Source organism: Triticum aestivum, chromosome 1B, assembly GCF_018294505.1.
Source record: "Triticum aestivum cultivar Chinese Spring chromosome 1B, IWGSC CS RefSeq v2.1, whole genome shotgun sequence".
NCBI lineage: Eukaryota > Viridiplantae > Streptophyta > Magnoliopsida > Poales > Poaceae > Triticum > Triticum aestivum.
In genome coordinates, this window is record NC_057795.1 from 451,991,003 (window position 1) to 452,015,718 (window position 24,716).

Consider the following 24,716-nt stretch of genomic DNA (forward strand, 5'->3'; position numbering starts at 1 on the left):
CAGATCAGTTGCCGCTCCAGATGAGAGCAGTATCTCCTCTTGCAATAGAGCAAGAGCCTGCTGTCTGAATTTGTGATAAATTTTGAAGACATCATGCCACTAGAAGGATCCCATGGGCCTAGATGCATGAGGAGGGATATTGGTGTAGTAATTCCAGAGGGGGGGGGGGGGTGAACTGGCAACGTTAGGGCACTTGGATTTCTAGAGTCAAGAAGTAAAAGGATCTGAATGTGCTGAAAATAGGCGCTATATATTTTAGAAGAGAATTTTGACCCCAGTGAGAAGGACCAAGAATCAGCCACATCAGGGAAAGATGCAGGCTGGACAGATATTGCCTGAATTCATGGAATTCATCAAAAGTCTAGCTGGACAGAGGAAAATGAAAAAGATCTAAAAGGGTATTTTACAGCAAGCACGTCATGGACCAATATAAGGTTATCAAGGGTAAAGGAATGAGGCCTGGGAAATCTACTTCTCAAAAGGTGATCAGATCAGTTGCCGCTCCAGATGAGAGCAGTATCTCCTCTTGCAATAGAGCAAGAGCCTGCTGTCTGAATTTGTGATAAATTTTGAAGACATCATGCCACTAGAAGGATCCCATGGGCCTAGATGCATGAGGAGGGATATTGGTGTAGTAATTCCAGACGGGATTGACCCAGGGGATGTCGTCCTTGTTATAGAATTTAAAGAGATGTTTCATCAACAGAGCTTCATTCTGAGTAAAGGTTGATAATACCAAGAAACCCATTGCATTTGCGGCGGTAAACACTAGACCAGGCTGCCAAAGCCTTAGGTCTATTGGAGAATTCAGATTTACTGCAGACACAAATTCTTCTAGATATATCAACAATTTCTTTGACACCATCAGGGACGTCTGAGGTACCCGTGTAAAAGGTTGGAGGAGCGGTTATCACAGCTTTGGCCACTAAGAGAGACATGAATGACAAGCTGGAAGCTAATCTTCTGTTGATATGATTGATGAAGGGGGCATAATCTCTGATTTTCGGTCTAGTGATACTAAGAGGAAGTCCAAGGTAGGTAAAACGAATTGACTCAGTTTTGCAGCCAAACAGACCGGCTAAATTAGCCATTTTGTCCTCAGGCGTGTTGATGGGGTGGATGCCGAATTTATGAAAGTTGAACCTGAAGGCCAGTGGATTGACAAAAGCTCTAAAGGACCTTTTGAGGCAAAGGAGCTGACAAGTGCAAGTTTGGATAATGAGAAGAGTATCGTCAGCGTATTGAGCAATTGGGGGAATCATCACCGGCAGCATGGATCGGGAGATGAAGAAGATTGAACTGCAAAGCTTTGTTGATTATGGCTTAAAGAACGTCATAATTTGGTTGTCAATCTATTTTTAGGACTTATCTGGTTAAGCTTAGGTTTCTGTACACAATTTCCTGGTCTTTCTTTAATCATATCTCAGAGCCTTGGCAGGTGGCATGACCAGATCAAGGGCGACCGTCCTACATTTTGACCCAAACCCAGCCAGGTCTATAACAGAGTGAAGGAACTAATGCATGCATTCAGAAGACTATTGTCAAATAAGCCTGGACGGCTAGACACATCATCTTCTCCAAAGATTCAGTGGGAATTCCATACCATATTAGCTTGTAATCCAATATACAAAGTTCTACTCGATGAGCCAGGACATGCACGTAGCCAACTTGCAAATGATGCATTGGTATTAGTTTTTGCATCTTTTGAGCCACTCATCAGTAAAAAAGAAAACTTTACTAACGGGGCACTAGCACCTGTGGCATGTTTCGAATCCAAGTGGGCCGTGTTGAGGTATATTCAAGCACAGAAGCTGCTAGCCAACTGAGCTGCGCTCAGTTCTTAGCCACTCATTAGTAGAAGGGATTCTCCATTAGTTTCTTCCAATGAAGCATAAGTTAATGCACTTGTATTGTGCTATGAGAGCTTTGTGAATATCAGTCTCATGCCATTGTTTTCAAGACGAATTTTGTCACTTACTACTGGCACATAGGTGTATGCACTTCAACATGAACCTGGCATACATGCATTTTACATCAGTTGGCGCAGTAGCGTCCTTATGCAAGTTTCCGCTACAGGCTGTGATTCCAGCAAAGATGTTTTAAGTGGCATGTGGTACCATGATCTCATGTGCACTACCATATAATATATGCAATTTTCGAATTGGCCATGTCAATGGATTATTTATTGTGATCTATACGTCAATCTAATAGAAAAACAATTACGGGTCGGTCATAAAACTTCTGAACCTTTGCTTCTGGCTATCCAACTAGGGTGTTACGCTATTGAAATTCTCACAATTCTTCTGGATCTGCTGCTATTGTTAATGGAAAATTCGTCCGGTAATAGACAAAAATGTTGATGCAAAAGCTAGACCAGCCTGCAGAAATTTACGTTGGACGACTTTGTACTTTATAAGTATCTTTCTTCTTTCAGTTTGACATGCGCTAGAGCTTAGTACAGCTGGATCCGTTACAATTTAAATTAGCGTTTCGTGATAAAATGTAAAATCCCTTCCTATGGTTGTTTTCTGATCTGAATTACATTTTTTCAGGCCACCCTTGTGAAGATGGTCAATGAGGCCACTGCAAACATTGTAGGGTGGGACGACGAAATATGAATGTTGATTTTGCCGGAGAGGAGCTTAATTCATCTGATGCTGGGGTAGAATCAAAGAATCTCAATGATCAATAATACCAGAGCATTCAATTCATGTTCTCTTGAGCGGAGGATGGTGGCTAATTCCTACACATTAACCTAGAATCAGTTGTTGACAAGAGAATACGTAGTCATTTGATCCTTTGTCTCATTTTTGGGTTGTAAAGCAGAAACAAAAGCTCTCTTTTTTCAGTCTCCTGGTCCATTCAGTTGTACTACAAAGCAGAAATGAAGGATCCTTGAGTACTCTCATACTTACCATGGGAAGTAGGAGTATACTACAGCCTGGAACAAATTCTTGTGGCTGCTTAAGAACATCCTGCTGAGTGATCTGAATGATAAGTTGTTAACCGCAAAAATCCACCCACGTCATGTTCTCCTTTTCTTTTCGAGGGACTTCAAACTTGATATATCATATTGTTGTTTATGTTTACCTCACTTTCTATTCTAGAGACACCGGGCCACTCGTAATTGATTTGCATGTATAGCTGTGCTATATTATGGTCTATTTGATTCATAGGATTCTCCAAAACACAGGAATAGAAAGAACAAAATATTGTTATGTCATGCCTGTTTGAATCCTGCAATAATTTGATTTGTTGGATTATATCACAGAAAAATCCTTATGATTCTTTGCAAAAAGTAGTGAATGCAAAATTCCCCATGAAGTGCAATGTAGAGGACTTGTTTAGTAAAGACTGTCTTTTCTTTTTCTTTCGCAAAGGACACATGCAATGGTGGAACTCGGCTGCGGCTGGTTATGCGGATTGTGTGGATGATACCGCACTACAAATTGCCCATGAGCTAGCCTGTTAGTTTTTGTAATAATTAAAAAAATAAGGATGTAAACATTATGCTAAATTAATAAAGCTAGCCATGATGGCATTTCTTTTAAAAAGTAAGTTTTTTATTTATATATACTCCCTTTGTAAAGAAATATAAGATCTTTTAAATCACTAAAGTAGTTATAGAGGGAGTATATTGATTACAACACTCGAATATTCTAACTTTATTATTTACATATCTTTTATGAATTTCTAAAGGGAAATGAAACTAAAACATTGAAAATGGGCTGCATTGACCGCGGGCCATTTTACGCCGCACGCGTGTTCGACTATAGGATAGTTATGCTTTGTGTTTCTCAAAAAAAGAGAGGAAAGTTATGTGTTGGTGCAATATCTGTCTTTCTGTGTTTTGGAGATTGTTAACAGAAACAGGTATGGACTGATTTGTTTGTTAGTGCATACAGAGAGAAATAGTCCATACAGAAATCGAAGAGAATGTTGTCTCCGGTACCAAGTTCGAGGAACTTCACCGAAGTATATCTGCGTTGTAGAGAAGAACGAGCTACATCTAGTGAAGATATGTAGACGAGAAGATTGATGTGAAGAAATTAGGCCCTCGAAAATTATTGCTGACTGCAGCGAACGTAAGTCGAAGACAAATTGAAGACGTAGTATTCTTTTCGTCTTTCTTCTTTGGTTCATTTGAGTCATAGGACCTCCGTACTATTAAGAGGGGTATAGGCTCTCGAAGCTTAGATCTGCTGTGATGCTTAGCCTAAAACCTATGAAAGTTGCAAGAGAAATCTCTTTGTTCGGAGCAAATACTTGCCAGCAAGAGACTGTGATCTTCTTCGCTGGGAGAGATTTGTCTTAGACCGAGGAGTTAGCATTCCTTGCTCCGCAAGCAATGTTACTGTTGTGCTCAAAATCCGACCATTGGACTCGTGTCGTTTGGCCATTGGCTGCTCTCGATGTCCAATTTGGTCATTTCCCATCAGGGAAGGCTGCGGCTATAAATAGCCATCCCGCACCGGCTTTGTCCGGTGGCTGCTCCGCTTAAGATTTCTGAGAAGATTGATTTGAGCATCCCCTCTCCGAGTGATTTGAGTTTAAGACCATCGAGAGAAAAATCAAGAGCCCAAACTTAGACGGTGGTTTAGCATCACAATAGTTCTGAGTTAGAGTTCTTATACCCATTACTCGTGATAGCCGCGCACTCTCTAGACGGATAGGTCTCGGCTCGAGTGTTGAAGAGTCGTTGTCTTCACCGAGCTAGATCTTCAGCAACCAAGAGTGATTGTGGTTCGCGAAGGTCGACCGAAGGTTTGGAGATCGCCGACAAGTATCTACCACGACTGAAATCAACTGAAGTCTGATCAACTTCGAGTTGAAAAAGAATAGGGTGAAGAGAGTTTGTCTTCCGTGTTACTGTTAAGTCATAGCCCCTCCAACCAGACGTAGCCCTTTGGCAGAAGGGTGAACTAGTCTACCAAATTCATCTGTAGCCATCGAGCACCACTAGTTCATTCTACTTTACTGCATTTCCTTCAGCAATTTACTTTCGTGCTCTGTGTTGACAGTTTATCCGATCATTATCACCTGTTGTATCATTCTTTCGCATCGATCATCTCTGTTGCTCAGTTCAAATATCTTTGCGTTCATCCTGTTGCATTCTGATCACTGTCTTCATCATCTCTGTCATATTCTACGGATCATCTTGCTGACCTATTGTAGTTTTCTTTCGTTGCTCATCTCATGTTTTATCTCGTGTTACTTCATATGATTGTGTAGCATTACTATCGTTGTGATCAAACCTGTGTTATCGCAAGCCCATGCCATAATTGCTTCCTATGTTGATAGATATGCTCCCCAACATCATGCTTGATTGAGCTGTTTTTCATCGTACTTTATTTCCGCTGCTGTGTTTGGGATATGTTCAATACATTTGAAAGAATTTTTGAATCTCCCATTCACCCCCCCTTTGGTCGACATACTCTCGGTCCTAACGTTATGCTTTGTGGACATCAAAATTCATCGGTTGTTGTGGTTACCTTGGCTGCCGTTTTGGCAGGATTTCATTGGTTCGACTCCCTAGGGCATATGTTTTCCATATCAATTATTCTATGTAATGTTCATTGATTTGTGGGACCCCACGAGCAAAGTGGAGTTTTATTGGATTTTTTACCAGATTTTGGCATTAATTTAGGGGAATTTTCAGCATATTTTGGTATTAATTTAGATGGGGGGTCACCAAATATGACTCCCCATCCATTGAAAGTGGACCAAGTAGATTGGCATGCCACACATGCGCCTTAGACAACTACATACAAAAGTTGCACCATATTTGCATCACGGGACAAGTTTGAGCACTTGTTTCATGTAATTTTCAATTTTAGACATCAAAGTGGTCATCATGTGCAACTTAATTTGTCATTTGCGTATTTGCCTCTCTTTTTAATTATGATGCTAAGACTGTGCTTCCACCAAGTCAGGTGCACAAGTTTTAACATGATGCACCAATTGCAAAAAAAAAACATATATAATTTTTTAAAACACACAATAAAGATAAACTCAAGCAGTCACCCTTGCATCTGCATGTCCTATAGTAGTGAGGTAATTAATATGTTATTGTCTCTACACAATAATTTTACATGCGTATTATGGAATAAAACAAGATCAAATGCCTGACTAAACTATTACCATGAGGCATCAACAAAACACACTAGTCCAACTGTTTAAGATGTGGCTGGAGAATATTCTCAAGTCTATAGAATCATTCAAGATGATTCTGTTTCGACCATTTTGATTTCAACATGCATAGAAATGGCCATTTACGGTCACTTCTATTCTGACCATCACATGCGGCCGGAACTTCAAGTTGAATTACTCAAGGGAACCAACCTGTGGTTGGATGGTCAGGAGTTCAGTGGTATCCCCGGCCCACCAGAATTACTCAAGCGAACCAACCGGTGCTCGCGTTTTTTTGGATTTATTTCAAGCATTCCGGCGATGTGGTTCAGTGGGAGGAGGCGTTCCTGTTGACTACGAAGGCGTCTGTGGCGACTTCGTCGATCTCAATATGATGTGTCGGCTCAGTTTTTCGGAAATGCTTATAGGGGTAGGGTGTAAGTGCGTGTGTTCATAGAAGTAAGTGTATGTGCGTATGTATGAGCGTTCACGTCTACACTATGTTAAAACAAATTTAATTACTCAAGCCAACAACGAAGTGGCTTGTCACTTGTTTGTTTTATACATATCTTTCAAGTTTATGCTTCTAATGAAACTATTCCATGTTTAACGTACTGGAAATGGACCAGGAAATTAAAAAACCTTTTGCATCAGTTTAATAGGTAAAAATTTGAAGAGGCACCCTATTTAATGATGAAAGTGAAGGAAGTATGTCCTAGAGGCAATAATAAAGTTGTTATTTTATATTTCCTTATATCATGATAATTTTTTATTATTCATGCTAGAATTGTATTAAACGGAAACTTGACTACATGTGTGGATACATAGATAAAAAGCCGTGTCCCTAGTAAGCCTCTACTAGACTAGCTCGTTAATCAAAGATGGTTAAGTTTCCTAACCATAGATATGTGTTGTCATTTGATGAACATGATCACATCATTAGAAGAATGATGTGATGGACAAGACCCATCCTTTAGCTTAGCATTATGATCATTCAGTTTTATTGCTATTGCTTTCTTCATGTCAAATACATATTCCTTCGACTATGAGATTATGCAACTCCCGGATACCGGAGGAATGCCTTGTGTGCTATCAAACGTCACAACATAACTGGGTGATTATAAAGATGCTCTACAGGTATCTCTGAAGGTGTTTGTTGGGTTGGCATAGATCAAGATTAGGATTTTTCACTCCAAAGTATCAGAGAGGTATATCTGGGCCCTCTCGGTAATACACATTATAAGAAGCCTTGCAAGCAAAGTGACTAATGAGTTAGTTGCAAGATGATGTATTACGGAACGAGTAAAGAGACTTGCCGGTAACGAGATTGAACTAGGTATGAAGATACCGACGATCAAATCTCGGGCAAGTAACATACCAATGACAAAGGGAATAACGTATGTTGTCATAACGGTTCGATCGATAAAGATCTTCGTAGAATATGTGGGAGCCAATATGAGCATCCATGTTCCGCTATTGGTTATTGATCGGAGAGGTGTCTCGATCATGTCTACATAGTTCTCGAACCTGTAGGTTCCGCATGCTTAACGTTCGATGACGATATTGTATTATATGAGTTATGTGATTTGGTGACTGAATGTTGTTCGGAGTACCGGATGAGGTCACGAACATGGCGAGGAGTCTCGAAAGGGTCGAGAGGTAATTATTGATATATAGGACGATGGTATTCAGACACCGGAAGTGTTTCGGGAAGCATCGGGTACTTATCGGGTCACCGAAAGGGGTTCCGGGCACCCCCGACAAAAGATATGGGCCTTATGGGCCAAGAGGGGAAACACACCAGCCACAAAGGGGCTGGTGCGCCCCCCCATATGGGCTGGCCAAATTTGAGAAGGAAAGGGGAAGGAGGAAAGGAAAAAGGGAATAGGATTTCCCCTTCCCCCCTTCCCTTCCTACTCTGAATAGGAATAGGAGAGGGGGATTGCCTGAATTAGGAGAGGACCCCAAGTAGGATTCCTCCTACTTGGGGCGCCCCTTGGCTGCCTCCCCTCCCCTCCAACCTATATATGTGTGGGGAGGGGGGCGCCTACAACACACAAGATCAACTGTTAGCCGTGTGCGGTGCCCCCCTCCACAGATTACACCCTCGGTCATATTCTCGTGATGCTTTGGTGAAGCCCTGCGCGGATCACATCACCATCACCGTCACCACGCCGTCATGCCGACGGAACTCGTCTACTTCCTCGACACCTTGCTGGATCAAGAGGGCGAGGGATGTCATCGAGCTGAACGTGTGCAGAACTCAGAGGTGTCGTACATTCGGTACTTGATCAGTCGGAGCTAGAAGAAGTTCGACTACATTAACCGCGTTGTCAAATGCTTCCGCTTGCGGTCTATAAGGGTACGTAGACACACTCTCCCCCTCTCGTTGCTATGCATCTCCTAGATAGATCTTGCGTGAGCGTAGGAAATTTTTGAAACTGCATGATATGTTCCCCAACAGTGGTATCAGAGCTAGGTCTAGGCGTAGATGATATGCATGAGTAGAACACAAAGAGTTGTGTGCAGTGATAGTCATACTTCTTACCACCAATGTCTTATTTTGATTCGGCGGTATTGTTGGATGAAGCGGCCTGGACCAACCTTACATGACCACGTTCATGAGACCGGTTCCACCGATAGACATGCAACTAGTTATGCATAAAGGTGGCTGGCGGGTGTCTGTTTATCCTACTTTACTTGAATCGAATTTTACTGCAGCCGGTCCTTGTTGAAGGTTAAAACAACAAACTTGATAAATCAACGTTGTTGTTTTGATGCATAGGTAAGAACGGTTCTTGCTAGAAGCCCGTAGTAGCCACGTAAAACTTGAAACAACAAAGTAGAGGACGTCTAACTTGTTTTTGTAGGGCATGTTGTGATGTGATATGTTCAAGACATGATGTGATATACGTTATTATATGAGATGATCATGTTTTGGAAAAGTTATCGGCAATCGGCAGGAGCCTTATGGTCGTCTCTTTATTGTACGAAATGCAAACACCATGTAATTGCTTTACTTTATCACTATGCATTACCAATAGTTGTAGAGGCAATAGTTGGCAAGATGACCATGACACAGCGATGGAGATCAAGGTGTTGAGCTGGTGACAATGGAGATCATGGCGATGCTTTGGAGATGGAGATCAAAAGCACAAGATGATGATGGCCATATCATGTCACATATTTTGATTGCATGTGATGTTTATCTTTTATGCATCTTATTTTGCTTAGTACGACGGTAGCATTATAAGATGATCTCTTAACTCAAATTTCAAGGTATAAGTGTTCTTTCTAAGTATGCACCATTGCGACAGTTCATCGTGTTGAGACACCACGTGATAATTGAGTGTGATAGACTCTATGTTCATATACAACGGGTGCAAGACAATTTTGCACGTGCGGAATACTCGGGTTAAACTTGATGAGCCTAGCATGTACAAACATGGCCTCGGAACACTGGAGGCCGAAAGGTCGAACGTGAATCATATAGTAGATATGATCAACATAGAGATGTTCACCATTGATGACTACCCCATCTCACGTGATGATCGGACATGGGTTAGTTGATTTGGATCACATATCATTTAGATGACTTAAGGGATGTCTATCTAAGTGGGAGTTCTTAAGTAATTTGATTAATTGAACTTAATTTATCATGGACTTAGTCCTGATAGTATTTACAAATTATGTTGTCGATCAATAGCTCGCGTTGTAGGTCCCTTATGTTTTTTGATATGTTCCTAGAGAAAACTAAAGTTGAAAGATGATAGTAGCAATGATGCGGACTGGGTTCATGATCTGAGTATTATCCTCATTGCTGCACAGAAGAATTATGTCCTTGATGCACCGCTAGGTGTCAAACCTATTGCAGGAGTAGATGCAGACGTTATGAACGTTTTTTAATGTCGATATGATGACTACTTGATAGTTTAGTGCACCATGCTTCACGGCTTAGAACCGGGACTTCAAAAGCGTTTTGAATGTCACGGAGAATATGAGATGTTCCAAGAGCTGAAATTGGTATTTCAGGCTCATGACCATGTCGAGAGGTATGAGACCTCTGACAAGTACTTTGCCTAAAAAATGGAGGAGAATAGCTCAGCTAGTGAGCATGTGCTCAGAATGTCTGGGTACTACAATCGCTTGAATGAAGTGGGAGTTAATCTTCCAGATAAGATAGTGATTGACATAGTTCTCACTACCACAAAGCTACGAGAACTTCGTGATGAACTATAATATGCAAGGGATGACGAAAACGGTTCTCGAGCTTTTCGCGATGCTAAAATCAGCGAAGGTAGAAATCAAGAAAGATCATCAAGTGTTGATGGTTAACAAGACCACTAGTTTCAAGAAAAGGGCAAGGGAAAGAAAGGGAACTTCAAGAAGAATGGCAAGCAAGTTTTCACTCCCAGGAAGAAGCCCAAAGCTGGACCTAAGCCTGAAATTGAGTGCTTTTACTGCAAAGGGAATGGTCACTAGAAGCGGAACCGCCCCAAATATTTGGCAGATAAGAAGGATGGCAAAGTGAACAAAGGTAATTTGATATACATGTTATTGATGTGTATTTTACTAGTGTTCATAGTAACCCCTGGGTATTTGATACCGGTTCAGTTACTAAAGATTAGTAACTCGAAACAGGAGTTGCAAAATGAACAAAGACTAGTTAAGGGCGAGCTGACGATGTGTGTTGGAAGTGATTCCAAGGTTGATAAGATCACCATTGCACACTCCCTCTACCTTCGGGATTAATGTTGGATCTAGATAGATGTTATTTGGTATTTGCGTTGAGCATGAATATGTTTGGATCATGATTATCGCGATACGGTTATTCATTTAAGTCAGAGAACAATTGTTGTTCTATTTACATGAATATAACCTTCTATGGTCATACACCCAATGTAAATGGTTTATTGAATCTCGATTCTAGTGATACACATATTCATAATATTGATGCCAAAAGATACAAAGTTGATAATGATAGTGCAACATACTTGTGGCACTCCGTTTAGGTCATATTGGTGTAAACCGCATGAAGAAACTCCATGCTGATGGGCTTTTGGAATCACTTGATTATGAATCATTTGATACTTGCAAACCATGCCTCATGGGCAAGATGACTAAAACTCCATTCTTCGGGACAATGGAGCGAGCCAATGAATTATTGGAAATAATACATACCGATGTATGTGGTTCGATGAGTGTTGAGGAACGCGGCGGGTATCATTATTTTTTGACCTTCGCAGATGATTTGAGCAGATATGGGTATATCTACTTAATGAAACACAAGTCTGAAACATTTGAAAAGTTCAAAGAATTTCAGAACAAAGTGGAGAATCATCGTAACAACAAAATAAAGTTTCTACAATCTGATCGCCCAGGCGAATATTTGAGTTACGAGTTTGGCCTTCATTTAAAACAATGTGGAATAGTTTCACAACTCAACCCACCTGGAACACACAGCGTAATGGTGTCTCCGAACGTCGTAACCGTACTTTATTTGGTGCGAACTATGATGTTTCTTACCGATTTACCACTATCATTTTGGGGTTATGCATTAGAGACAGCTGCATATACATTAAACAGGGCACCATCTAAATCCGTTGAGAAGACACCGTATGAACTGTGGTTTGAGAATAAACCTAAGCTGTCGTTTCTTAAAGTTTGGGGATGTGATGCTTACGTCAAAAGGCTTCACTACAAAAAAAAAGACACATCCGTGACATTTCGGGCCGAACAAATTTTTTTCTGTCATACATATGACACTTCTATGACGATAATTGTGACAAAACCCGGTATCATCATAGATGTGGTGGGCTCCTATTCTATGACAAAAAATCATGACAGAAAATGGGCTTTTCGTCCTGGGCGGGCCGAAGACGCAGCTGCATGACATTATTTGGGCCGTCCATGACGGAAAAAATCGTGGTAGAAGCGAGGGCGAGGAAAATTTCGGGGAGTTCCCGGTTACGGTGGGTGGTCGGGGGCCGAGCAATGCGTGTTTCTCTTGTACACGTACGCGTGTGTGTGCGAGGCGTTGGCTCTAACTGAACCTGAGCGAGGCGTTGGGCTCTAACTGAACCCGAGCGATTGCACAGCAGGCTACGTGTTATTGAACCCGAGCGATCGATTCCTTTACTACTGCTGCTAACTAAAGCCGATCGATGCTGCCTCTCTGGATGAACAGTGAGCGGTGGGAGTGGATGAACAGGACCCGTGGCGTTGCCTCTAGATGAACAGGACCTCGATCGATCGAGCCGGTTGGGGCTGGATGAACAGGACCCCATGGAGGACTGGATGAACAGTAGATGGTGGAGGGGTGGATGAACTGTAGCCCGTGGAGTGGTGGTTGAACAGGAGCCCGTGGAGAGCGGTGGTTGAACAGTAGCCGGTGGAGTAGCGCACGGTGGAGGCTGGATGAACAAGAGCCCGTGGATGAACAGTCGCAGGTGGAGGCTGGAGGAGGTCGACGGTGGATGAACAGTAGCCCATGGAGGCTGGAGAAGGTCGACGATGGAGATGAACAGTATCCCGTGGAGTCCCATTTTGCGGTACGCCACACCCCTCCCGATGAACATGACCCCCGTTTCGACCGTAGCGCTCCAACACAAGTCTGTTTTGTCCGTTTTGCGGTACGCCACACCCCTCCCGATCAACATGACCCCCATTTCGACCGTAGGAGGTTCGTTTCCTCCGTTTTGTGGTACACCACACCCCTCCCGATGAATAGGATTCCGTTTCGAACTTGGCCGATCGAACACAAGGCCGTTTCCTCCGTTCTGCGGTACGCCAGGCCTCGTTTCCATCGCCTGTTCCATCCAAGCCCTCCCGATGAACACGGCCATGCATTCCATTCCGATCCAGCCGGTTGGCTCCCCATGAACACGACAACGACATTGTTTCTCCGTTCCGACCTAGCCATGTACACGAGCCCTGGCCGTACGTATATATGTGCGAGTAGGCGTTCGAGACCCCGCCTGTATGTACACATACGTGGCCGTATTTTCTTTCTTGCGCACTGGCTGCTGTACGTACGTGTACATGCTACGTGCGCGCCTCTACTACAACACGAGCGCGCCTCTACTACGACACGTGCGTGCCTCTACATCCACCAGTATGTATGTACATGTTCGTGACCAGAATGACAACGCTACTTACGCTTCGACCAGGTGGGTCCCGACTGTTAGGCACTTCCTTGCGTGCAAAGATGTAGCTGGTGGGTCCCAGCAGTCAGGGGGGCGAATCGTTTTTTTTTGCCCGGACGCACTTCCTTGCGTGCGAAGATGTAGCTGGTGGTTCCCAGCAGTCAGGGGGGAAATGTTTTTTTCGTGAAATAAGGTGGCCCGTCCGGTGGGTCCCTGCTGTCAGGTGGAGGAATAATTATTTTGCGCATAATAAGGAGGCACTTCCTTGCTGCGGCCGTGGACCCAGCTGTCAGCCTCTCCACGTACAGTCCACTTCAGATGCATGTCGGTCATTGACCATGGTGACGAGGCCGCGCCGAGAGCACCAGGGCGGTGGACGACGGCGAGGCCTAGGAAGGGAACGAGATGGAGGCAGTGAAGACGCGACAGTTGTTTCCCACGTGGAGGGGAGTATGACTCTACAAGGGTTTACTGGTTCGTCTGCCATCGCCGGAGAATAACAGCAGGTGTGGGTGAGTAGAGGGATGTCTAGGCCAGCGATGGGAGTACGTTGGGGCGGTGAGGCCTGCGCGACTGTCGGGGGTTGGATACGACATATGCCAAAGGATGGCTTATCATGGTGGGAGCGAGTAGAACGTCGCCGGTGCCTGGAAGCGGGATGAGGCGAAGACATGCACGCCGGCGGAACTTACCCAGCTTCAGGGCTCTCCTAGGAGATAACACCCCTACTGCTGCTCTGCGGGGTCTCCGCATGATCACTAAAGCAAGGTAACTACAATGGTGCTCTTGGAGCTGTTTTGGGAGGTGGGAGAGGGCAAGGCTAGCTCTCTCTTCCCTGGGCTATCTGGTCTATCTTCTTCTCTAGGTCCGAACCCTTTGCATGGGTGCCCCGGGGGGTTTATATAGGCCTACCCCCCGGGGGTACAATAGTAATTCGGCTGGGCGTGGGTCCCAGCCGTCTGTCTCTCAGGCCGCCGTCCTTCCCGCCGGCTTCTGGGGCCTCCGACTGGCGGGTCCCGCGGACAGGCTTGACACTGCAGCGGCACTCCTGATGACGCAGGCTCGGTCATTGAGTCGTGGCAGCAGTGCCGCCGTCTATCGGGCGATCACTATCGCCGTTCCCCATCTTATCTGATTAATGGCTCGTGGGGCCCCGGAGGAGTCAGCCGACTCCAGGGGGGCCGACTCCCATGGGCCCGTCTTCGGATTGCCCAGGCCGGCTTCGGCCCTCTCACTGACAGGCGGCCCTGCCGCCTTCGGGTCGTACAGGCCGGCGTCGTGGGCACAATGCACTGCGCACTGTGGCTGAGGTCAGGGCAGGCATGGCAATAGTGCCGTATCTCACCGGAGATCTTCCAGCGGTACGGCCTACTGTAGCCATGCCGGCCCTTCGTAGGCAGGGGGGGGGGGAGTGGCCATGCCGCAACCGTACCCTGCGTCGTACTTCGGGATAAGGGAAGAGTCTTGGGCCGACTCTCCGTAGTCGGCCTCCCTAGAAGTCGCCAGCTCGGAGTCGGCTTATCCGGAGTCGCCGCCTGGGACTCGGCATATCTGGGAGTCGCCGCCTGGGACCCGGCATATCTTGGAGTCGGCCCCGGGACTCGGCCTGAGGGGCGCGGCCTGCCCCGATGTCTTGAAATGTCCCGGGGCTCGGGTTAGCCTACCCATGGCCCATTACTCCGACAGTAGTCCCCGAAGCTGGTGAAACCCTGCGGTCGCAGCATTGTGGGGCTTTAACATCTTCAACCTTTTTTTAAAAGTGCAGACTCTGGGACTCGGCTGCCGTCTTCCCTTGGGCCGACTATCGAAAGTCGGGGCTTCAGTGAAGAGCCTCAGTTCGAAAGTCGCGGCGGGAAGCCAGGCGGCGTGCCTGATACGCTTCCCCGCAGCCATCAGGGCGGTCCTATCGCGCGGCGCCACGTGGGGAGAACAGTCTGCCTGCCCACGCGCGCGACGGGACGGGTCGTCAGGCGGGGCCCGCCACTATCGCGCCTCGGCACATGAACGGATCCGTTGTGGCCGAGGACGGTTGGCGTTCCCACGTTGTTACTGCGCGCAGTAATTTCGTGGGGTAAATCGTGGGGCGGCGTGGGGCATCGTGCGCAGTTAATCCCACGCCCGCCCCCTCGGCTTCTCAGCCCACAGGGCTATAAGTAGGCGGGGGGAAGCGGAGCGGCACAGCTTGCGCACCTTTCTTCCCCGCTCCCCCACCTCATCTTGCTTCCTCTCCCTCCTTCCTCCGCCGTCGAGCAGGAGCGCATCCTACCGCGGCGATGAGCTCTTCCTCCGCCGCGGCCTCTGCCATGCGCTCCAGCGTATGGGACGGCTCGGAGGTAGAGGAAGAACACATCGAGTTCCTCCGTCAGACCTGCCGTCTTCCCAGCGCGGATCTCGTGCGCGCCCGCGCCGCGTCGGAGGGGGAAATCCGGCCGGCGCCGGAAGAGGGTGAGTGGGTCATCTTCCGGTCGCACCTTATGCGCGGCCTGGGGCTGCCAGCGAGCGGCTTCTTCCGCTCATTCCTGGAGTTCCACAGCCTTCAGCCGCACCACCTCACACCGAACACGGTGGTGCTGCTCTCCGCCTTCGCCACCCTGTGCGAAGGTTTCCTCGACGTTCTCCCCACCATCGAGCTGTGGGGAGAATTCTTCTCTTCTAAGCTCGACACGCACATCACCGGCGTGCCGGCCCAGTGTGGCGCCTTCATCCCGATGCGGCGCTCGACGGCCGACAACCCCTTTCCTCCCATCACACTGATCAAGTCGGTGAAGATGTGGCAGCGCTCGTACTTCTACGTGAAGAACCTCGCCTCCGACGGCGACTGGGTCAACCTGCCGCCTTACAACGCCGCTCCCCTGACTGGGCGGCTCCCCAGCTGGTCCCACCGAGTCAAGTCGCTGACTCCTGCCGGAGCCGCCGCCGTGGCGCGACTCCGAGTTTTGACGCAGTCGGAGGGACTCGTCGGGGCCGACTTGCTGGCCGCCTTCGTGGCACGCCGAGTTCTCCCACTCCAAGGCCGGCCTCACCTGATCTGTCAGATGAGCGGCCTCCAAGACCCAAGTCGGATGAGCACCAAGGAGATGCCCCGCAAGGAGGTGGCGAACATGGTAAATTACATCGCGCACTGCGAGTACGAGGAGGACTGACAGTTCGGCAAGTAGCCGTACTCGCGCGTCAACCCTCCACCAATGGTAAGTCGCGTCTCCCTGCTGTTTTATCTTTTTTCTACAGCCGACTCCGGCTTCTGACTCTTGTTAGTTTCTTCTGAACTAGAATCCTCTTATGCAGCCTGCCGCCAGCGCCACGAGGCAGCCCCGCGAGTATGTTCCCGACCGCGCGGAGAGCGACGTCAACAACCCGAACTTGGGGGCGGTGGCGATGGAAGCCGACGCCGAAGGCGGGGGAGGGGGGCAGAAGGCGACTTCAGGCCCTCAGCTACCTTCGCCGACTGGCCCGATGATGACGCCGAAGGCGAAGTCGCTCCGCGCCACCAGCTAAAGATCGGCCCGTTGGGCGCCGGCTCCTCCGCCGGCCAAGGCGGCGCAAAGAGGCGTCACGCCGGGCCGAGTGTGCCCGGCGGAAAATTGAAGAAGTTCAAGGGGGCGGCCGCCGCGACCAGACGAGAGGAGGCGGCCGCGAAGGCCCACCGCTTCCGAAGGGAAGTGAGAAAGCCGCCGCTAGTATCCGCGTAAGCCTTTATGCTCTTTATTTTCTTCGTTGAATCTTGTCCGAGTCTTCGTTTATATACTCCCTCCATTCTTCTTCAGGGCCCCTCTTTCCCTTGAGAGAGTCGCCGTCCCCTCCGTCATGGGGTCGGCAGAGACATCCGCCAATACTCGGCGGCCCGACCCTGCCGCCGACCTTCGGGAGGCGACGGAGCGGAATGCGCGGGAGAAGCGCGAGGAGGAAGAGGCCGCGCGTTTGGAGAAGGCGGAGGCCGACAGGGCGGCCGCCTCCGCCCAGAAAAAGCTGGATGATGACGAAGCCGCCCTTGCGGCGAGACAGCGCGCCGAGGAGGCCGCGCGTCGCCGATCAGCGATGCTCGTCCCCCCAGTATTGTATGCACCGCCGCCTCCGGAGTTCACGGGGCAGACCGGGGGAGCCGGCGCCGAGAACCCTGTCGCGGAGAAGGAGAGCGGTGAGGCCTCCATGTCGGATGCTCTCGTGCCACCGCCGCCTCCACCGCCGTCTGGGAGGCCGCATGGCAAACAGCCGGTGGATCCGTCGGAGCCGCCGGCCATGGACGAGGCCGAGGCGCGGCTGCTTCTCCAAGTCGCCTCGCCGGTGCGTCGCCGTCTTGAGAGGGCGACCTCGGCGCCGTGACCTCGGGAGATCGACACTGCCAGCTCGGCAGCTCTAGACGCCGAGGCCACAAGCGCTGCGCCCACCGGGTGGGTGCGCGGAGGCGGCACCGGGCCGCTAAATCAATTGCTCCTGGAAGTCCAGGCGAAGTTGCGGGCCGAAGGCGATGCCCTTTAGGCCTGCACCAGAGCGCACCTGGCTGCGCGAACGGCCGTCCGAATAAGTTTCTTCTCCTTCTTGATTCTTGTTTTTCTCTGTGGGGGCGCGCCAGCGCACCCACTGGGTGTAGTCCCCGAGTTCCGGGCCGGCTGCTGAGCAGGCGGTTCGAAACTCCCTCTGGCGAGTTCCAAACACTAACTTCGTCTTCAATGACTTACTGCAGGAGTATCACAACCTCCGCGCCACTGCCTTGAACCGTAATGTTGAAGAGTTGGGCAAGTGGGCTGCCGACTTGTCGGAAAGCCGAAGTGAGTTCTTCTTCTTCATGGGGGCGCGCTAGCCCACCCGCGGGCTGTAGTCCCCGAGATTCGGGCCGACTACTGAGCAGTCGGGCCGGATCTTCCCGACGATCTTCTTTGCTGACGACTGGTTTGTTTTCTCTTTCGATTTTCAGGAGCCAGTGCCGCTCTTCAGGAGCAGCTGGGCGAGGCCAATACCGCCCGTCGCGCCAAGGAGGAGGAGTGTGACAGGCTCACCACAGAGCGCGACCTGCTGGCGGTGCAGCTGGCCGAGCAGAAGGAGATGCTCACGAAGGCGCAGGACGAGGCCGAGAGGAAGGAAACCGCTCTCCTGGCCGAGTTCGAAAGTGAGCGCTCCTCCTGGACTAACAGGGAGGCGATGCTGACCTCCGGCTTCCACGAGATCGAGGACATTATGGATGGTACGTTTCTTTCGCTTCTTCGCGCTTCCGACTATGTGTCGGGCCGACTTCTGATTTTTCGACTTTCTTCTTTTTTGTCTTGGCAGACTTCTTCCCTAGACACTCGCAGGCAGTCCCTCTGGCCATCGAGGCTGCTCGTGAGGCGCGAAGGGCGAATGGTGAGGAGATCGCCGCCAATGCCCCCCGAACCATTGATGAACAACTCCTATGCATCGAAGCCCGTCTTTGTCCGGTCCACCGGCAGATGCGCCGGCTTCAGCGTGTCGGCGCCCAGGCGGTTGCCGCTTTGCGGCCGGACATGCCGGCTCTGTGCACCGCCAGTCGGACCGCCGACTGGCTGGAAGTCGCTCCCGGCCGTCTTGAGGCCTGGAAGGGCTCCTCGGCCCGGGCCGGAGCGCGCCGGGCCTTGGAGTTCGTCAAGGCGTGGTATCCAGGGCTGGACCTGGACCGCTTAGCTGCGTTTCGGTCAGAAGCCCAGGCCGAGCTGGAGGCCGTGGAGGGCGCCCTTATCGAGCGTGCGGCGGCCATCGCTGAGTACACGGACACCAGCGTCTTCGTGCCCGAGCGGGCTGAAGGCAGCGAGGAAGTGCCGGCAGAGTGGTTCGGGATGAACCCGGAGTATGGCAAGGACTCGGTGGAGGTGATTGACTCCAGCACCGAGGAGGAGGATGAGGCGGAGGCCGAAGGCGAGGCGGAGGTGCCAGAGGACGGAGCAGGCGGCCAACCTCAGCTCGACCGCGCCTCCAGCAACGAGCCGCATCAGGAGAAAGCGACTGCCGCCGGAGGCGATCAAACCAAGACCGCCCAGCCGACTGCCCCGACGCCTGACACCCCCGTCTCCTCCGATCCTCCAATCCTAGATGCCGCCTCCTAGGCTGCCTTTCCCGCCACTGCTTGTCTGTCTTAGTGATCCTTTGAAAACTTTGTTAGATTCGAACAATTCCACCCACGGGGTGTATCTTGAACTTCTATTCGAAGATTCGGCCAAGGGCCTATGTAAATATTAATCTGCTTTCCGTCTTTCCTTGCTTAATGCTCTTTAGGCTTTTTCCCTTTGCTTCCTTCCTTTAGTCGCTGCCTTGTCAGTCGAACAGCCGCTCTGCGGACTGTCGCTGGGTCAAGTGCTTGGCTACTTTGGGAAGGCAAGGACTTGGCCATTTAGAGTTTCTTTAGCAAGTCGGATAGGAAGCGACATGTCGACTACCCAAGAGTCGGCCGTCCTTAATAGAGGTTAATGAAGACGGCGAGCCGGCTACCCATGAGTCGGCCTTCCGCTTCAGAAATGCTAGAGGCCGTCTTATGCTATGTTCGTGCTTTAGGTCCTTAGCCATTTTTCGCGTGGGTGCCTGCTCTTCCTCACTCCTGCCTGCCTCACAGTCGCTCTTCGGGTTGCGGCTTTGCCAGGAGGCGGATTGGGCACCGCACACTACTTGTCTGACTGCTGGAAGCTTCTCATAGCGCAAGGCGGCGAGTCCCCGGGCCGACTAGTCAGGCCCGGTGCCAAGTGGCTTATAATGAAAGTAATGTACTCATAGGCATAATTCTTATCGTACAGATAACAAAAAGGGCAGTCCCCGAGCTTGTCTCGGGGGGCCCAAAGTCTTAGTACTTTAATACAAAGGGGTAGTGTGATACATACTGCATCAACTGTAAAATCTTCAAAGAAGATTTGCATTCCACGGGCGTTCTGTCTCTTTGCCGGAGTCGTCCCTCTTGCACGCTCGGGGCTTCTGGGCGTCGATCAAATAGTAGGTGTCATTCCCTAGCACCTTGCTGATAATGAAGGGGCCTTCCCAAGGTGCCGACAGCTTGTGCTGGCCGGCCATTCGTTGGATCAGCCGAAGCGCAAGGTCGCCTTCTTGAAAGGATCTTGGCCTGACCTTCCTATTGTAGTAACGACGCAGACTCTGCTGGTAGATGCTAGACTGGCTGAGTGCCAACAGCCGACCCTCTTCCAGCAGATCGACGCCGTCTTGACGTGCTTCTTCTGCTTCTTCCTCGGTGTACATGGCGACTCGCGGGGAGTCGAATTCTATGTCCGTTGGGATGACGGCTTCGGCGCCATAGACGAGGAAGAATGGTGTGAACCGGTTGACTTGTTTGGAGTCGTGCGCAGACTCTAGAGGACGGCTGGCAGCTCCTCGAGCCAATAGCCGGCAGATCGCTCCAGCGGTGTGACGAGTCGAGGCTTGATGCCGGATAAGATGAGGCCGTTTGCTCGCTCCACCTGGCCGTTTGACTGCGGGTGGGCAACAGACGCTAAGTCCAGTCGGATGCCCTGTGTCGCGCAGAAACGGGCCAAGGCGCCTTTGGCATAGTTCGTGCCATTGTCGGTGATGATGCTGTGTGGGATGTCGTACCGAGTTGTGATGTCAGCGATGAAGGTCACTGCAGTCGGACCATTCAATTTCTTGATGGGCTTCACCTCCACCCACTTGGTGAACTTGTCCACTGCGACAAGTAGGTGAGTCAAGCCACCTCGTGCCGTCTTGAATGGTCCCACCATGTCCAGGCCCCAAACTGCAAAGGGCCAGGCGATGGGGATAGTCTTGAGTGCGGAAGCTGGCTGAAGTGGCTTGGAACAAAAAACTTGGCACCCCTTGCACTTTTGGACTAACTCTTTGGCCTCTTCCAGAGCGGTTGGCCAGAAAAAACCATGCCGGAAAGCTTTGGCGACGAGTGCCCTTGAGGCCGCGTGGTGACCGCACTCGCCTTCGTGGATGTCTTTGAGGATTGCCTGACCTTGTTCTGCTTCGACGCAGCGTTGGAAGACGCCGGTAACGCTGCGCCTGACCAGCTCTCTGTTGACTATGGTGTAGGCTGCTGCTCGGCGTTGCACCTGCCGAGCCAAGATTTCATCGGTTGGCAGCTCTCTATTTACTAAGAATATGAGGATGGGCTGGGCCCATGAAGGTGCTTCTATTTCTTCAGCTGCCACTAGTGCGACTTGGATAAGGGTGGCCAGGCTGGGAGGCGGCGGGTTGGAGTCCGTAGCCGCTTGCTGATTTGACAAAGTCCCGGGGCCGACTGGAGCAGTCCCCGGGCCGAGCTCTGGAGTCTCCGATCTTGCTACTGCAGTCCCCGGGCCGGGTTCTAAAGTCCCCGGGCCGGCTTCGACTGTATGTTTCTTGGGGTTGGGCCCGTCCTCCTCAGGCAGAGCCGGTACATAGATTGAATCCGATTCTGGTGATGGCTTGATGGAAGGCTTGAGGAGGCGCCGGAGGGCGACACCAGATGGTATTGCCTGGCGGGTGGAGCCGATTCGTGCCAAGGCGTCTGCTTGGTCGTTGTCGTTTCTTGGCACGTGGAGGAACTCGCACCCCTCGAAGTATCCGCTGAGTTGCTGGATGAGGAAACGGTAGCTCGCCATATTTGCGTCCTTGGCGTCCCAATCGCCTGATGATTGCTGGACCACCAAGTCAGAGTCGCCATAACACAGGATCCGGCGAATGCCGAGTTCTTTGGCAAGCCGGAGCCCGTGGATGAGCGCCTCATACTCGGCCACGTTGTTGGAGGCGGCGAAATGGATCTGTAGCGCATATCTGAGCTTGTCGCCCTTGGGGGAAGTGAGGACGACGCCGGCTCCCAGGCCGGTGCGCATCTTGGAGCCGTCGAAGTGCATCCGCCAATGGGTGGAGTCGGGCGCTGGCGGCAGATACTGGGTCTCGGCCCAGTCGACGAGGAAGTCGGCCAGTGCTTGTGACTTGATGGCGGTGCGGGGCTCATAGTAGACGGTGTAGGGAGCCAGGTCGATGGCCCATTTGGCCACCCGGCCAGAAGCATCTCGGCTTCCGATGATCTCTGCCAGTGGAGCTGTGCAGACCACAGTGATTGGATGCTCTTGGAAGTAAGGCTTCAATTTCTTGGCGGCAAAATGCATGCCGTAGCACATGTTCTGGTAATGGGGGTAGTTCTGCTTGGAGGTCGACAACACCTCGCTTAAGTAATATACCGGTCTCTGGACGGGTAGCGCCTTGCCTTCCTCCTTGCGCTCGACTACAATGACTATGCTGACTACTCGGCTGGTGGCGGCAATGTATAGGAGCATGGGCTCTTTGGGAGTCGGAGCCGCCAGCACAGGGGGAGTAGTCAACATCTTCTTTAGCTGGAGAAAAGCCTCGTCCGCCTTGGGAGTCCACTCAAAGAAGGTCGTCTTCTTCATGAGCTGATACAAGGGGAGAGCCTTCTCGCCCAGTCGACTGATGAATCGGCTGATGGATGCCAAACAGCCGGTGAACTTCTGCACATCTAACAGTCGTCTAGGTGCCTCCACCCTCTCGATGGCCTTGATCTTTACTGGATTGCACTCTATGCCGCGTTCGGAGACCAGGAAACCGAGGAGCTGGCCGGCTGGTACTCCGAAAACGCACTTCTCCGGGTTGAGCTTGATCTGGAATCGGCGCAGATTCTCAAATGTTTCCTTGAGGTCCTCCAGCAAGGTTCCGCGCTTCTCTATCTTCACCACCACATCATCCACATAGACGTGGGCATTTCTGCCGAGTTGCTTTAGGAGGCACTTCTGCATGCAACGCTGAAAAGTGGCGCCGGCGTTTCTCAAGCCGAACGTCATGGTCAGGTAGCAGAAGGCTCCAAACGGCGTGATGAAGGCGGTCTTCAGTCTGTCTGCCGGGTTCAGCTTGATCTGATGATATCCTGAATACGCATCTAGGAAACTCAACAGCTCGCATCCGGCTGTGGAGTCTATCACCTGATCAATCCTTGGCAGAGCAAATGGGTCCTTGGGGCAGGCTTTGTTGAGGCTTGTGTAATCAATGCACATCCGCCACTGCTTGTTCTTCTTCAGCACCAGCACTGGGTTTGCCAGCCACTCTGGAAAAATACTTCCATGATGAAGCCGGCTGCAAGGAGCCGGGCTATTTCCTCTCCGACAACTCTTCTTTTTTCTTCCGACAGGCGGCGCAAGGGCTGCTGACGAGCTTCACATCAGATCGGACGTGTAATTTGTGCTCGGCGAATTCCATCGGGACACCAGGCATGTCCTTGGGGGACCATGCGAAGATGTCGCGATTCTCATGGAGGAAATCGACGAGCTTGCCTTCCTATTTGCTGTCAAGGCCTGTGCCCATGACAGCGTACCTCTCCGGGTGCTCTGGGTCCAACGGTATCTTCTTCGTTTCTCTGGCCGGCTTGAATGATCCTTCTGCTTCCGACTCCTTGGGGTCGGGCGATAACTCGGGCTGCTTGCCGGCCATCGCCACGACCCGATCAAGGAGCCGTCTCTCAGCTGCGATCACCAAGGACTCGGCCAGCCGACTGCTTTCGGCCGCGCAAGTGGATGACTTCCTGTAGTCGCCGGACACGGTTAGGATTCCCTTGGAACTCGGCATCTTCATCTTGAGGTAGGCGTAGTGGGGGACCGCCATGAACTTGGCCAAGGCGGGTCGGCCAAGCAGTGCATGATATGGGCTCTCAAGGTCCACCACCTCAAACCAAATTGGCTCTCGGCGGAAATGATCTTTATCTCCGAAGAGGACATCTATCAGGATCTTGCCGATTGGTGAGCAGGAAAGGCCAGGGACGATTCCGTGGAACATAGTCCGGCTGCTCTGAAGCTGTCTCCGCTTGATTCCTAATTTCTCCATCGTATCCTTGTACAAGATGTTGATACTGCTGCCTCCGTCTATCAGTACTCGCGAGAAGCGAGCGGCCCGCCTATCCGTGGCGAGCGTGGCGCTTAAGACCAAGGCGTAGGTGCCTGGACTCGGCATCACCTCTGGGTGATCAGCTCTGCTCCAACTGATAGGCTTCTCGGACCAATGCATGAACTCTGGAGTGCTTGATGCAACCGCGTTCACTTCTTGCTGCTGTTGGCGCCTGCTGCGCCAGTCATCCGCTACACTGGTGAACACCACATAGGCCTCGTGCTCATCCGGGAACTCGTCTTGTATCGCGCCAACTGGCCTGACAGCCGGCTGCTGGGGCGGGGGTGGAGGAGGCGGCCCAGCAAGAGCGGGAGGGAGCAGGCCGTCCCCCTTGGCGATTCTGGTCAGCCAGTGGCATTTCCTGGTGGTGTGGTTTGACGGCTTCGCGCCGCTGTGAAACTTGCAGGGACCATCTAGAGTCTGCTCGTAGGAGAAAGCCGGCAGCCAGTTGGACTTGCCGCCCTTCTGCCGCTTCGCCGGAGGCGGTCCCTCCAGCTGCTGGTCCTCTGCTGTTGCCACTTGCCGACTGCTGGAAGTCGGCTGCAGGGCTTTGCGCTTCTGGTCATTCTGCTGTTGCCGCCAACTGGTGTCTCCATCCGG

At 50.6% G+C, this 24,716-nt stretch overlaps 1 protein-coding gene across 1 annotated transcript in view; it reads left to right on the forward strand.

Annotated features, from left to right (window-relative positions):
• LOC123130865 (hydroxyproline O-arabinosyltransferase NOD3) overlaps positions 1-3,089 on the forward strand; it is a 6,508-nt gene extending 3,419 nt beyond the window's left edge. The window contains exon 8 of the mRNA XM_044550660.1: positions 2,553-3,089. Within this exon, the coding sequence (XP_044406595.1) occupies positions 2,553-2,618 (66 nt within the window). The 3' untranslated portion in view covers positions 2,619-3,089. The remainder of the gene's footprint in view (positions 1-2,552) is intronic.
• Positions 3,090-24,716: the final 21,627 nt, after the last annotated feature.